At 53.7% G+C, this 13606-nt stretch overlaps 1 protein-coding gene across 3 annotated transcripts in view; it reads left to right on the forward strand.

Annotated features, from left to right (window-relative positions):
• Window positions 1–13606, forward strand: part of IFT172 (intraflagellar transport 172) — a 34517-nt gene that overhangs the window by 15015 nt on the left and 5896 nt on the right. For all 3 annotated transcript variants that reach the window (XR_014842393.1, XM_003354889.5, XM_085019725.1), the window contains 19 exons: window positions 1287–1423; window positions 1663–1770; window positions 3633–3717; window positions 3986–4078; window positions 4656–4733; window positions 4976–5224; window positions 5403–5481; window positions 5702–5822; window positions 6012–6156; window positions 6620–6709; window positions 7270–7367; window positions 7546–7681; window positions 7760–7876; window positions 8447–8589; window positions 10883–10976; window positions 11135–11199; window positions 11369–11549; window positions 11785–11894; window positions 12019–12148. Coding sequence is in view for 2 of the 3 variants with exons in the window: in XM_003354889.5 (XP_003354937.3) it covers window positions 1287–1423; window positions 1663–1770; window positions 3633–3717; window positions 3986–4078; window positions 4656–4733; window positions 4976–5224; window positions 5403–5481; window positions 5702–5822; window positions 6012–6156; window positions 6620–6709; window positions 7270–7367; window positions 7546–7681; window positions 7760–7876; window positions 8447–8589; window positions 10883–10976; window positions 11135–11199; window positions 11369–11549; window positions 11785–11894; window positions 12019–12148 (2259 nt within the window). In the remaining variant the exon portion in view is untranslated. The remainder of the gene's footprint in view (window positions 1–1286; window positions 1424–1662; window positions 1771–3632; window positions 3718–3985; window positions 4079–4655; window positions 4734–4975; window positions 5225–5402; window positions 5482–5701; window positions 5823–6011; window positions 6157–6619; window positions 6710–7269; window positions 7368–7545; window positions 7682–7759; window positions 7877–8446; window positions 8590–10882; window positions 10977–11134; window positions 11200–11368; window positions 11550–11784; window positions 11895–12018; window positions 12149–13606) is intronic.

The following is a 13606-nucleotide window of genomic DNA, read 5'->3' on the forward strand; positions in this document are numbered from 1 at the left end:
GCAGTTAGAATTTTCTTTAGTGAAAGTCTTTTGATGATAAACACTCCGTTTTTGAGTACCTGAAAATGTTCTTATTTAGAGCTTTTGCTCTTGAAAGATACTTGGACTCAGTACCCAATTCTAGATTGACCATCTCTTGAATTTTTTACTTCAATAATTAAATTTTTCAGAAGGTTTTATCTTCAATCTGCCTAGCCATTTTGGGTGGGGTTTTTTTGTTGTTGTTGTTTTTTTTTAGTATGGCCACACCCCTTTGGTTTCCTTTCCTGAAGGGAGGCTCCCCGATTCAATGAGAGATCCTCAGATCTGACCTCCCCATCCTGCAGGAGGACCCAGAGTTTATTCTCTGAATGCTGTACCCTTCCCAGGATGGCTGTACCCTTCCCAGGTGGCCCATCTTCCATTTTTGCCTGCTCAGGTTTTAGCTCACTGGCCTCTTCGTTTTTGCGGAGGGGAGCGTGGGAGAGGGAGTAGGAAGCACTCCTCATGATTCCTTCAGCTGAATTCAGCAGTACCTTAATAAGTATGTTCCAGAGAGTTCCCATCATGGCACAGCGGAAACGAATCCGACTCATATCCATGAGGACGCGGGTTCCATCCCTGGCCTCGCTCAGTGGGTTAAGGATCCAGCGTGGCTGTGGCTGTGGCATAGGCTGGCAGCTGCAGCTCCAATTCGACCCCTAGCCCCGGAACGTCTATGTGCTGCAGGTTCAAGTTGAATTTTAACAGGATGGTCTTTAAAAATACTGAGTCATGGAGTTCCCATCGTGGTGCAGCGGAAACGAAACCGACTAGGTTGGTTGCAGGTCCAATCCCTGGCCTTGATCAGTGGGTTAAGGATCCTGAGTTGCCGTGAGCTGTGCTGCAGGTTGCAGACGAGGCTCGGATCTGGCGTTGCTGTGGCTGTGGCATAGGCCGGCGGCTTCAGCTCCGATTCAACCCCTAGTCTGGGAACCTCCATATGCCGAGGGAGCAACCCTCACAAGACAAAAGACAAAAAAAAAAAAAAAATACTGAGTCAAGGTACTGCTGGAAGCAGAAGTGGATGCCACATTTTGTCACCTTATCCCCATCATAGTTAGGAGTGTACTTTAACCCCAGAATAGTACCACAGACAGGGGGTTTTTATCAGCCTGCCTGAAAGTAAATGTTAGAAAAACAGGGGCCACTGCTGTTCCCTGAGTGTGCGAGCACCAGGGCTGGACGAGGGTGGGTCTTTTCTGCAGTGAGTCCTTGAAAACACTACCCTGAAATCCTGGCGGGGCGGGGGGCGTGGCTTTTGGCAGGGGGACGTCGTCGGTCTGGAGCGGGGCGGGGGAAAGACCGAGGTGATGGTGACCGAAGGTGTGACGACCGTTGCCTACACGCTGGATGAGGGCCTCGTTGAGTTTGGCACAGCCGTGGACGATGGCGACTACATGCGGTGAGGGGCTGGGCTGACGACCCGCAGGCTGGCGGGAGCGTCTGATTCTGAGAGAAGAGGCCCCGACCCGGGGTGGGCGGCGAAATGGCCTCGTGCGAAGAGGACTGGTGATCCCGGGAGATGAGACCAAGGGGCAAAGATTGGCTCCCACCCCACCCCCCCGCATCCCATCGCAGTGGCCCTCGGTGTCTTCCTGACCCTCGGCTCTTTCCTTGTGCTCTGCTTCCTTCCCTGTCCAGGGCGACAACCTTCTTGGAGACTCTGGAGATGACCCCGGAAACAGAAGCGATGTGGAAAACCTTGAGTAAGCTGTCGCTCGAAGCAAAGCAGCTACACATTGCTGAGAGGTGAGAGGGGCTGCAGAACTGGGGTGCCAACCGGGAGGGGCGGCCACGTGGGTGCCTTCCCCACGGGCTGCTCCTGCCCAGTGTCCCCGCATCGCTTCCCTTCCCTTCCCACGCCCACGCCAATACATATCATAGAACCGTCCGCAGTACAGTCCCGTCCTAGAGCACGGGAGGGTGTCTTTCTTTGTCTTCACTCATACCTTACAATCCTCGGGTTGAGGTGTCTATTCTAAGTATGGTATGGGGTGTGATTAATAGGACAGACATGGCTCCAGACTCTGATTTCAAATATTCTGTGGGTTTTTTTTTTTTTTTTGTCTTTTTAGGGCCACTCCCGTGGCACATGGAGGTTCCCAGGCTAAGGGTCCTATTGGAGCTACAGCTGCCAGCCTACACCAGAGCCCCAGCAACAGGGGATCCGAGCCATGTCAGCAACCTACACCACAGCTCACGGCAACACCGGATTTTTACCCCACAGAGTGAGGCCAGGGATCGAACCTGCCACCTCATGGTTCCTAGTCAGGTTCATTTCCGCTGCTCCATGATGAGAACTCCCTGATTTCAAATCTTGCTCCATTTCCCAACCGTGTAACTTAACCTTCCCAAGCCTTGGTTTCTCCTTTTTCTCTCTGTAAAATGGGGGTGATAACAGAACTTGCCTTGCCAACTAGTAAAGCAGAATAGTAATGGCAGGGAAGAGCAGATGAGAGAGTCTGTGCAGAGCCCAGGTTGGAAGTGCTCATTAAATGTCTAAATGTCAGCTGCTGCTCTTTTGGCAGAGTCACTCTTGGTCCCTTTTTTCCCATCCCCCCACAGACTGTCAGCCAGTCCTAGGGACTCTGATCCAGGGTCTTTAAAACACATCCTGGAGTTCCTACCGTGGCTCAGCAGAAATGAATCTGACTAGCATCCATGAGGACGCAGTTTCAATCCCTGGCCTCGATCAGTGGGTTAAGGATCCAGCCTTGCCATGAGCTGTGGTGTAGGATGCAGAAGTGGCCTGTATCCCGCATTGCTGTAGTATAGGCTGGCACCTGCAGCTCCGATTCAACCCCTAGCCTGGGAACCTCTGTATGCAGCAGGTGCGGCCCTAAAAAGACAAAAAAAAAAAAAAAAAAAAAAAAAAAAAGACGTATCCCGAATCTCTTAATTGCCGGATACTGCTGTCTCCACCCTAGAACTGGCCACCACTTCCTCCTACCTGCAGTGGTGCAAAAGCCTTTGAATTAGCCTCACTGATACTGATGTTACCCCTCTGTGATCCGTTCATCCCGTAGCAGCTGAGGTGATTTTTTAAAAACATGAATTAGATTATATCATTTTCTTGCTCAGAACCTTCTAGTAGCTTACTGCCGTACTTAATATAAACCTCCACCCCTTGCCATGTCCTAAGGCCCTATAATATTTGGCCTCAGCTTCCTTCTCATATCAGGTACTGGCCCATTTGTCTCCAGACACACTGGCATCCCTTTGTCCCTTGCAGTGTGCCCAGCTCACTCCTGCCTCAGAGCCTTTCACTAGCTCTTCTGCCTGGAACGGTTTTTCCCCATCTTGCCAGGATTGGCTTTTTCTTGTAGACAGGTCTCAGCTCAAATGTCAGCTCCTCAAATAGGCCCTCTCTGACACCAACTGAAGGAGTCCCCTTAGTTTCATCTTTCATTCTCCCAAATTATCTTTGTTTATTTGTTTCCTAAAGAAAGTAAGTTCCCTGAGAGCAGGGCCCTCATCTGTCTTATCCCCTTTGTGTCTCCAGTGGCAAGAATGGTGCCTGGCATATTTCAGATGCCCAGTATGTAGCTGCTGAACCCATGAATGAGCAATGATCCTATAATAAAATTACCGTTATTGCTTCCATACCATAGGTGCTTTTCTGCTTTGGGCCATGTAGCAAAAGCTCGATTTCTACGTGAGACCAATGAGATTGCAGACCAAGTGTCTCAGGAATATGCAAGTATTCTTCTAATTCCTTCAGTCACTCAGCCCCATGACTCTTTGCTTTCCAGCCATGGCTAATGTCCCCTCCGCTGCTCACTCCACGGCCACTCTCAAGTCGGACCATTTTGGAATTGCCTGCCAAACCTCGAAGCCCCATGAAGATTTTCAGCTTCCAAAGTCTTTTAGCCCCCATGTCTCCTGGCCTTCCTGTCTCAGCCCACAGAGACAGAATGGCTCCTGCAGCACCAGCGGAATAACTGGACCCTCCTTTTCCCCACAGGGTGGAGAAGGAACAGACTTTTATCAGGTCCGAGCACGTCTAGCCATGCTGGAGAAAAACTACAAGCTGGCTGAGATGATCTTCTTGGAACAGGTAATGGGAGCAGAGGAGCTGGATGGAAGAGGGGATCGGGGGTGGGGGGGGGAAGCGACTCACCCTCAGGGGAGGAGGAGTGAGCCCTGGCATCTGGGCTCCCAGCGGTTTGGGGAGAACTTTGAGAAAGGTTGATTTCACTCCTCCGTGATGCCCTCCTCTGTGGTAGTCCTTACAGCCGCTCCTTTCTTTCGTAAGACGTCAGCTCTCTCCCCGCTCCCCTCCAGATCCTGTCTCTGCAATTCTTGTGCATGGAGTTGGGGCCAGATTCTGTGAGGCCCAAAGCTTAATTAGCCTCAGTGATACCGATCTTACCCACTGCGATCCTTCCAAAGCTTATACAATTTGAAGAGCCCTCTTTAAGAAAAACTGCCTTGGTGGAGCCCATGCAAATAAGGTGCCCTGAAGCTTGAGCTTCTTTTGATTTCACACCAAAGTGTCCTCTGCTTGTGCAGAAGTAAAGGGTGAGGCTTTTGGTACACAGGGGTTGGCATCTTAGCCAGGCCGAGGAGAGCTTGCTGATTTCTGATCTCGTCTCTTCCTGGTGTCCCTCTGCCTTCCGTCCTGGTTCCCTTAGAACGCTGTCGAGGAGGCCATGGCCATGTACCAGGAGCTACATCGCTGGGATGAGTGTATTGCTGTGGCCGAGGCCAAGGTACCAATTCCCTTTTCCCCACAACTGTGGGGAACTCGAGTCCACCAGTATTAGAAACCGCCTCTCTTCGGGGCGGCTAGAGGAACTGGAACAGGGTTGGGGCTGAGACCTCACATGGTGAGGAGTTAAGACCTCAGCGACCGGGAGGATTTCCGTTGTCACTGTGGGACTGGAGAAGCATGGGAAACAGCGGGTCAGGAGGCAGGGATGTGACTTCTGGTTCTTTTCTGCTGCCTGTCCAGGGGCACCCAGCCCTAGAGAACCTGCGCCGGGGCTACTACCAGTGGCTGATGGACACTCAGCAAGAGGAGCGAGCAGGTGAACTTCAGGAGAGCCAAGGGGATGGGCTAGCGGCCATCAGCCTCTACCTCAAAGCCGGGCTGCCTGCCAAGGCTGCTCGGCTGGTGCTGACCCGAGAGGAACTGCTGGCCAACACGGACCTGGTGGAGCGCATCACCGCAGCCCTCATCAAGGGCGAACTGTATGAAAGGGTAGGCTGGCCTCCTCCCCCTGTCCCTTATCCCCAGGGCTCAGGGCCGCTCTCCCGCCCAGAAGAGTCTCAGAGCATGTCGCCCTCCCTGACTGGTGGCTGAGTCTCCTCCTCTGGGGGCTGAGACTTGATTGTTCGGTAGCGGGGGATCTTTGTAGTAATGCCAGGTGTCTTAACAGGCAGGCGATCTCTTTGAGAAGATTCGAAACCCACAGCAGGCCCTCGAGTGCTACTGTAAAGGCAACGCATTCATGAAAGGTACTGGCCACGCGCCACCCCTCTTTGGGCTGAGGGTCTTCTGGCCCCGTTGCCCAAACCGTCCCCCAGCACCTCTGCGTGCATCTGTTCAGGCTGCCCGGCTTCTGCTCTCCCCCAGCCCTCTGCTTCTCACCTGTGTTCCAGCCTCATTTCTCTGTCTCCCTTTTCCTGAGGCTCATTCCTGGAAGTCTGAGCCGAGTGCCCTCTTTGTCTCCGGCAGCGGTGGAGCTGGCCCGATCAGCCTTCCCCGTGGAGGTGGTGAGACTGGAGGAGGCGTGGGGGGACCACTTGGTGCAGCAGAAGCAGCTTGATGCGGCCATCAACCACTACATTGAAGCCAGGTGCGGTGGCACGGGGGGCACAGTGGAGACGAGGGCACGAGGTGCGAGGCGAGGGGGCAGGTCAGGGCCCCCAGGCCTTCCTCGGGGAGAGAGACCTCGGAATGGAGGTGGCAGGATGCTTGGGTGTCTCTGCCTCCATCCGTTTCCCACTCTCCTCACGCGTCTCTATGCCCGTCCCCACTCCGCCAGGTGCTCCATCAAGGCCATTGAGGCCGCCCTGGGCGCCCGCCAGTGGAAGAAGGCCATTTATATTTTAGATCTGCAGGATCGGACCATTGCGGCCAAATACTATCCTCGTGTGGCGCAACACTACGCTTCTCTGCAGGAGTACGAGGTGAGGAGGAGGCCCTTCCTGCAGCCCAAAGCGCCGCAGCCCCCGCTGAGGAGGGAACCCAGCGCAGGAGGGGCGGCCAGCTCACCGAATCCTCCTTTCCGGGGCCCCACAGCCTCGCCACCCGGCACGGGAGGGAACAGGTTTACTTCCCCCTTTTCCCTCTAACACGACAGAGACCTCTCCCACTCCCAGAGGCGTAAAGCCGGCCTCTAGCTCTCTTCCCGTGCCAGCGGGGCGATGCTTCACGAATAACCCCCCCAGAGTTTCAGCAGGGCCCCTCTCGCATTGCAGAAGCCTGAGGGCTCCTCCGGCTCCCATGTCCTCATACTGCTTTGAGCTGCTCTTGGTTCCAAACAGTAAAAACACCTGGAGCCCCTGTCTCCTCTGTGACCCAGGCTCTGCTCCGGCCCCGCTGAGGGTCTTCTGGCCCCTGACCCCTTACCCCCACCTGTCTCAACCCCAGATTGCCGAGGAGCTTTACACGAAGGGAGACCGGACCAAAGACGCCATCGACATGTACACCCAGGCTGGCCGCTGGGAGCAAGCCCACAAGGTGGTGAACCGGGGGCGTTCGTGAGAAGAGACTTCCGCCTTTGCGTTGTGTCGCCACTTGCCTTCATCTCCCCACTTCACCGCCTTCCCTGACAGCTGACAAAGCACCAAAGGCCCGTCTGGGTGACTTTGAGCTCTGGCCATAGGGCAGGGCAAGGATGAGGAAAGGCCCTTGTTCCCAGACCTGCGATTCTGAGGAGAGCAGATGGGCTTGGGGGGCTGGGGCGTCTCGAACACCCCTGCTGAAGCTCTAGTCACTGCTGGCGGTTCCCAGTCCTGCTGCTGGGACCCAGTGGGACAGGAGGAGGAGGACAGTGGGAGCGGGTGCCCCCAGCCCTCCTGCCTTAGCAGAACGTGGTTCTTCTTCGGCTCCTTATGGACCTGGGATTCCCTGAACTGACCAGGAGCGTGGCAGTAACCACTCCTTGGCTGACGGGAGGGTTCAGAGTTTCTGCGAGAACAGGCGCCCCTGATGCCCCCCCCTCCCTGTCTGCTGGCCTTTCTCTCTGTTGCTCTCGGGACCTGTGCCTGAGGCTAGCCTGGCTCTGTGTGTCCGCACAGCTGGCGATGAAGTGCATGAGACCAGAAGACGTGTCGGCGCTGTACATCACCCAGGCCCAGGAGATGGAGAAGCAGGGCAAGTACCGAGAGGCTGAAAGGTGAGCTGTGGCCCCAGGGGAGGCCTGGCAGGAGACGGGGGGCTCCAGGGCTAGAGGGAAGGATGGGGTCCGCAGATATGTGCCCTCTGCCCGGAAGGCGGTGACAGGATCTCTTCGGAATGACTCTTGTAGCAGGACTCTGGGTCTAGCAGGCCACAGGTATGTCTCCTGCCCCCAGGCTGTATGTGACAGTGGAAGAGCCGGATCTTGCCATCACCATGTTCAAAAAGCACAAGTTGTATGACGATATGATCCGCCTCGTAGGGAAGCATCACCCAGATCTCCTGAGTGACACGCACCTGCACCTGGGCAAGGTGAGCCCCTCTGCCCTGCCCATCTCTTCCCCAGACAGGCTCCACTCCCCGCCTCCATTCTGACCCCCCTTTCCCCAGGAGCTGGAGGCCGAAGGCCGACTTCAGGAGGCCGAGTATCACTACCTCGAGGCCGAGGAGTGGAAGGCCACGGTGAACATGTACCGGTCCAGTGGGCTTTGGGAAGAGGCCTACCGGGTAAGACGCTCGTAGCATTCCTGGTACATCCCCCCTCTTTCCCACTCTCACTTAACTAGTTCCAAACTGGTCACGGGTGTCTCTGAAAAACGTCCACACCTACACACGAAATTTCACACATGATTTCATCATCTTATTACCATCTTTCCTGCTTTTTAGGGCCGAACCAGCAGCCTATAGAGGTTCCCAGGCTAGGGGTCAACTTGGAGCCGCAGCTGCTGTCCTACAGCACAGCCACAGCAACACGGGATCTGAGCCGTGTCTGCAACCTGCGCCACAGCTCAGAGCAACGCCGGATCCTTAACCCACTGAGCGAGGCCAGGGATCGCACCTGTGTCTTCATGGATACTGGTCGGGTTTGTTACCGCTGAGCCACTGTGGGAACTCCTCACATACAATTTTAATGGTTTGTACATCACCTGAAATCCAACCTTGGACACTCTAAGTAGGTTCATAGACCCTGAGACTTCACCCTCTTCCTGCTGTTGTAGGAGGGTGACCTGATCCTTGTCCAAAGCTGAGGTCAGGTCAGGGACGAGAAGGGAGCAGCCAAGTGGCTTTGTTTTCCAGGTGGCCAAGGCTCACGGAGGCGCAAACGCCCACAAACACGTGGCTTACCTGTGGGCGAAGAGCCTGGGAGGAGAGGCTGCAGTTAGGCTGCTCAATAAGCTGGGACTCTTGGAAGCTGCTATTGACCACGCTGCCGACAACTGGTGAGGCCCCAAGCCTTCTCTTCACTGGCCCCGTTCCAGCTGGAACCTCTGTACCCAGAAAGAAGGTGGAGGTATAACTGAAAAGCATTTCTAGCAGCTGAGGCAAGAGCGAAGAAATGTGGGGAGTTCCCTGGTGGTCTAGTGTTTAGAACTTGGCACTTTCACCACTGCAGCCCAGGTTCAATCCCTGGTCTGAGAACCAAGATCCACCATCAGGCCACTGTGTGCCGCTGCCAGAACACAAGGGTGAAGAAACGGCACTAAGGAGAGCCCCCCGGGAAGAGCATGATAGAGGCACAAATGAGTTAGTAACTCTGTTCCCGTTCCTGTTCCCTGGGGGCTCTGACTGGTGTTTATTTAAGCTTTGGCTCTTCTAAGGAGAAAGGTGGAGAGAGAACAGCTTTTCAAGCTAAAACAGGGAGTTCTCCTGTGGTGCAGCAGGTTAAGGATCTGGCATTGTCACTGCAGTGGCTCAGATCGCTGCTGTGACCAGTGGGTTCAATCCTGGGCACTTCCACATGCTGTGAGCATAGCCAAAAAAAAAAGCTAAAATGCACTGAGCCAATAACTTACTTCTGAGTCATAGAAGTGTGATTCCATTAAATGCAAAATGAGCTTTTCTTTTTAAAATTAATTAATTTTTTGAAGTATAGTTGATTTACAGTATTATATTAGTTTCAGGTGTCCATCATGGTGATTCAGTGTTTTTATAGATTAACTCCACTTAAAATTATTAGGGAGTTCCTGTCGTGGCTCAGCGAAAATGAATCTGACTGGTATCCATGAGGACAGGTTCGATCCCTGACCTCACTCAGTAGGTTAAGGATCCGGTGTTGCCGTGAGCTGTGGTATAGGTCACAGATGTGGTTCAGATCCCGCATTGCCGTGAGCTGTGATGTAGGCCAGCAACTGCAGCTCCGATTCAACCCCAGCCTGGGAACCTCCATGTGCTGCGGGTGTGGACCTAAAAAGACAAAAAAAAAAAAAAGATTATCATAAAATATTGGCTGTTTCCCCTGTTCTGTACAATGTATCCTCGTAGTTTTTTTCCTTGTAGTTTATTTTTTATACTCAGTAGTTTGTACCCCTTAATTTCCTACCCGTCTTGGCCCTCCCCCCTCTCTCTCCCCACTGAAAACCACTAGTTTGTTCTCTAAATGTGTGAGTCTGTTTGTTTCGTTATATTCATTTGTTCATTTAATTTTTTAGATTCCACATATAAGTGATGACATACAGTACTTGTCCTCTCTCTGACTTACTTCATGAAGCATAATATCCTCCAGGACTGTCCGTGTTTTTGCCAAATTTTCTTTTTTATGGCAAAATAGTATTCGCACGTGTTTGTGTGTGTGTGTGTGTGTGTACATACATCTTCTTTATCCATTCTTTGTTGATGGAATTTCTGTCGCTTGCCTGTCTTGGCTGTTGTACATAGTGTTCCTGTGAACATTGGGGTGCGTGTATCTTTTCAAATTCGTGTTTTTGTTTCTTCGGATGTATACCCAAGAGTGGAATTGTCGGATCCTATTTTATCTTTGAGGGTTTTTTGTTTGTTTTCGTTTTTGGCCATGCCCGTAGTACATGGATGTTCCCAGACTAAGGATCGAACCTACATAGCAGTGACCCAAGCCCCAGCAGTGAAAATGCCGGATCCTTAACCCACTGCACCACAAGAGAACTCCTATTTTTTTGGTTTCCTGAGGACCCTCCATCCGGCGTTTCCCCTGTTCTGTACCAACGTATCCTTGTAGATGATTTGGCGGCTGTACCAAATCATATTCCCACCAGCAGTGCAGGAGGGTTTTCCTTTTCCCCACATGCTCACGAACAGTTATTCTGTGTAGGGCTTTTTTGATGATAGCCATTCCGACGGGCGTGACGTGTTAGCGTGGTTTGGACTTGCGTGTCTTCGATGGTTCTTTTCATGGTTTCATGTTGGCCATCGGTATATCTTTGGAAACACACCTCTTCGGGTCTTCTGCCCCAAAGGAGCTTTTCTTGAGCAAATGTTAAGCCGGTAGTAATCCTGCACCAAGTCCGATTCTGCAGGTGGTTCCCCTTGTTTCTGGAAGCCAGTTTTTCTGCTCGCGTGGATAGGGCTCAGGAGGAGGTGCCCGGAGCAGCAGGAGTCCCTCCTCCCGGTCAGCCCAGTGCTCGCTCTGCTTCTCGGTCACTTGGTATCGACCGTATTTATCTGTCCCCTTTCGTCCCCTCAATCCCTGCTCTGTTTTTCTTTTTCTCTTATGAAAGGAGCTATAGCGTAGGCAACCCTTGTCCACACCTCCCATTGCAGCTCCTTTGAATTCGCTTTTGAACTCTCTCGGCTGGCCCTCAAGCACAAAACCCCGGAGATTCATCTCAGATACGCTATGTACCTGGAAGACGAGGTATGCGTGTGCTTCTTCTCCATCGCTTTTGAGCCTGAGCACAGGGCCCTCCGTCCCGTCCCCTAGCCCAGGCATTCACCCCCGCTGGCTCCTGGCTCCCGGCCCCCGTGAGGCCAGTCTTCTTGCCGACACATCCGACTGCCTCTCCCTCCCTCCAGGGGAAATTTGAAGAGGCAGAAGCTGAGTTCATCAGGGCCGGTAAACCCAAGGAAGCCGTCCTCATGTGAGTCGCCCCATAAACTCCTTGGTCCTGTCCTCCCAGACTCAGCCCCAGGATCTCCACCTGCATCGGAACCTCGTAGTAAATCCCCCTCGTGACCTGGCTGTTTGCCTCTCCCCGCTGAGGCCTCAGTCCCCTACTCAGCCTCCTCTCTGTCCTCGTCTGGGAGCAGGTTTGTCCATAACCAGGACTGGGAGGCAGCTCAGCGCGTGGCCGAGGCTCACGACCCGGAGAGCGTCGCCGAGGTGCTCGTGGGGCAGGCCCGGGGGGCCTTGGAGGAGAAGGACTTCCAGAAAGCAGAAGGGCTGCTGCTTCGGGCCCAGAGGCCGGGCCTGGCCCTCACCTTCTACAAGGTGGAGCACCAGATTCAGGGCCGGGAGGGGAGGCGACAGGCTGTGAGAGTCCCCAGGGCACCTCGCTGGACCCTGGTACTGAGAACCCTCTCGGGAGGTTAGCACTGGGGAGGCGGAAGGAGACAAGAGGAAGAGAGGCCCAAGGACACAGGGCTCAGTGGGCCCTGGCACCTGTGTGGCAGTGGCAGGCTGTCATGCCTGCCTCTGCTCTCCTCATACCTGGAAATCTGCACAGGAGGCTGGGTTGTGGAGCGATGCCCTGCGGATCTGCAAGGACTACGTGCCTGGCCAGCTGGAGGCTCTGCAGGAAGAGTATGAGCGGGAAGCTACTAAGAAGGGGGCCAGGTATGAAGCCTGGGGACCAGGAGATGTTGGCAGGGCCGGGGGTGGGTCCGAGGGTGTGCACAGGATTGGCTTCGCTGCCTGCCCCCATTCCCGGTCCCGGTCCCGAGTGCTCCCATGTCCACAGGGGCATGGAGGGGCTGGTGGAACAAGCACGGCAGTGGGAGCAGGCCGGAGAGTTCAGCCGCGCGGTCTACTGCTACCTCAAGGTGCGGGATGCGGGAAGCAGCGGCCTGGTGGAGAAGTGCTGGATGAAGGTGAGGCCCCCGCGCCAGCCTGGCCCTGCGCTCCCGCCTCCACCGCAGCCCGCATTCCTTCTCAGACACTCATCTTCTTCCTCCCATGTCTTTGTTTTCAGTCGGGTAGCAGCTGTCTCCTGAGTGCTTGCTGGATGCTAGATCCAGAACCTCTGAAGGGTTTCAAAAGGGATGTAAGGCAGAACCCAGAGAGCCAGAAAGGAACGCGGAGTAACACCTGGCTCGGTTGGTTAGCACGGCAGCTTAGCACAGACCGAAGCGTGTGGTGCAGGTGGAGTTCAGAGACGGGGGGGCCTCTCTGGGGGCTGGAGGCGTCCGGGGGGCTTTGTGAGGGAGGAGCCTGGGGCCCGAGCTGGGCCAGGTGGAGGCCAGAAGAAGGCAGAGACTCCTCCTCTACCCGGCAGCTCCTGGAAAGAAACTCGAGCAGATTGAGCCAAGCCAATATGTTTCATCAATTCTAAGACAGATTCTTAGTGTCCTTGAGAAGGCGATACATGTGTAGTTGAAATGCCGGGCCTTGGATGCAGGGGAATATGGTATTCGGAGTTATGGGGGGTGAGGTTGATTGGCAGCGAAATAAGATGTCACTGTGCTGATGCCCCTGCAGAATCTCTTTTAGGTTTGTGAGGCCTCGCATTGAACAGCGCCTCGAAGTTGGAGGGGAAGGAAGTCGAAAGGATGGGGATGGTTCTGGGGAGTTGACCCCAGTTTTAATCACGCTGTTAAGCATCTGCTGTGGCACCGTTGACTGGGTCTATGCATGACCATACCTTCTTCAGATTAGTTAGAGGGCGGCTTCCCAGATGGGGTCATGTTAGGCTTAGAAGGGTTTGGCAAGTAAGGGAAGAGAGGTGAGAATAGGTGGGGGGAGACCGGGCGGATTAGTAGAGACTATAGCCAAACGGGACTGTGTGCAAATTAAAATCTGGTGAGGGAGTTCCCTGGTGGCACAGCGGGTGAAAGATCTGGCATTGTCACTGCTGGGGCTCGGGCTGCTGTTGTGGTGTGGGTTCCATCCCTGGCTCAGGAACTTCCTTATGCCAAAAAAAAAAAGGAGAAAAAAAAAGCTGGTGAGGATGTCAGCATTACAGTGGAAACAGAGTGAGCCTATGGAACGTGGGTTTGTAGAATTACTGACTTTTCGGGTTGGAGGGTGTCTCCAAGCTCATCTAGACCAATACTGTCCAGTGGGAATATGAGGCAAGTCACAAAGGTTTAAGTCATACATGTAATTTTAAATTTTCTAGTCGCCACATTTGAAGAAACAGGTGAAAATAACTACAACACATTCCGTTTAACCCCATATATCTGAACTTAAACGATTATTTCAACATGCAGTCAATGTAAAAGGCCAGGGATTGATCATAGCGGTGACCTGAGTCACAGCAAGGACAACGCCAGATCCTTACCACACTGAGCCACCAGGAAACTGCATACATTCTTTCTGGTTTTGTGTTT

The sequence above is a fragment of the Sus scrofa genome, chromosome 3 (genome assembly GCF_054392235.1).
Source record: "Sus scrofa isolate SSC_HxYL_T2T_F1_AM1 chromosome 3, Sscrofa_HxYL_maternal_Yorkshire_Landrace_v2.0, whole genome shotgun sequence".
Lineage (NCBI taxonomy): Eukaryota > Metazoa > Chordata > Mammalia > Artiodactyla > Suidae > Sus > Sus scrofa.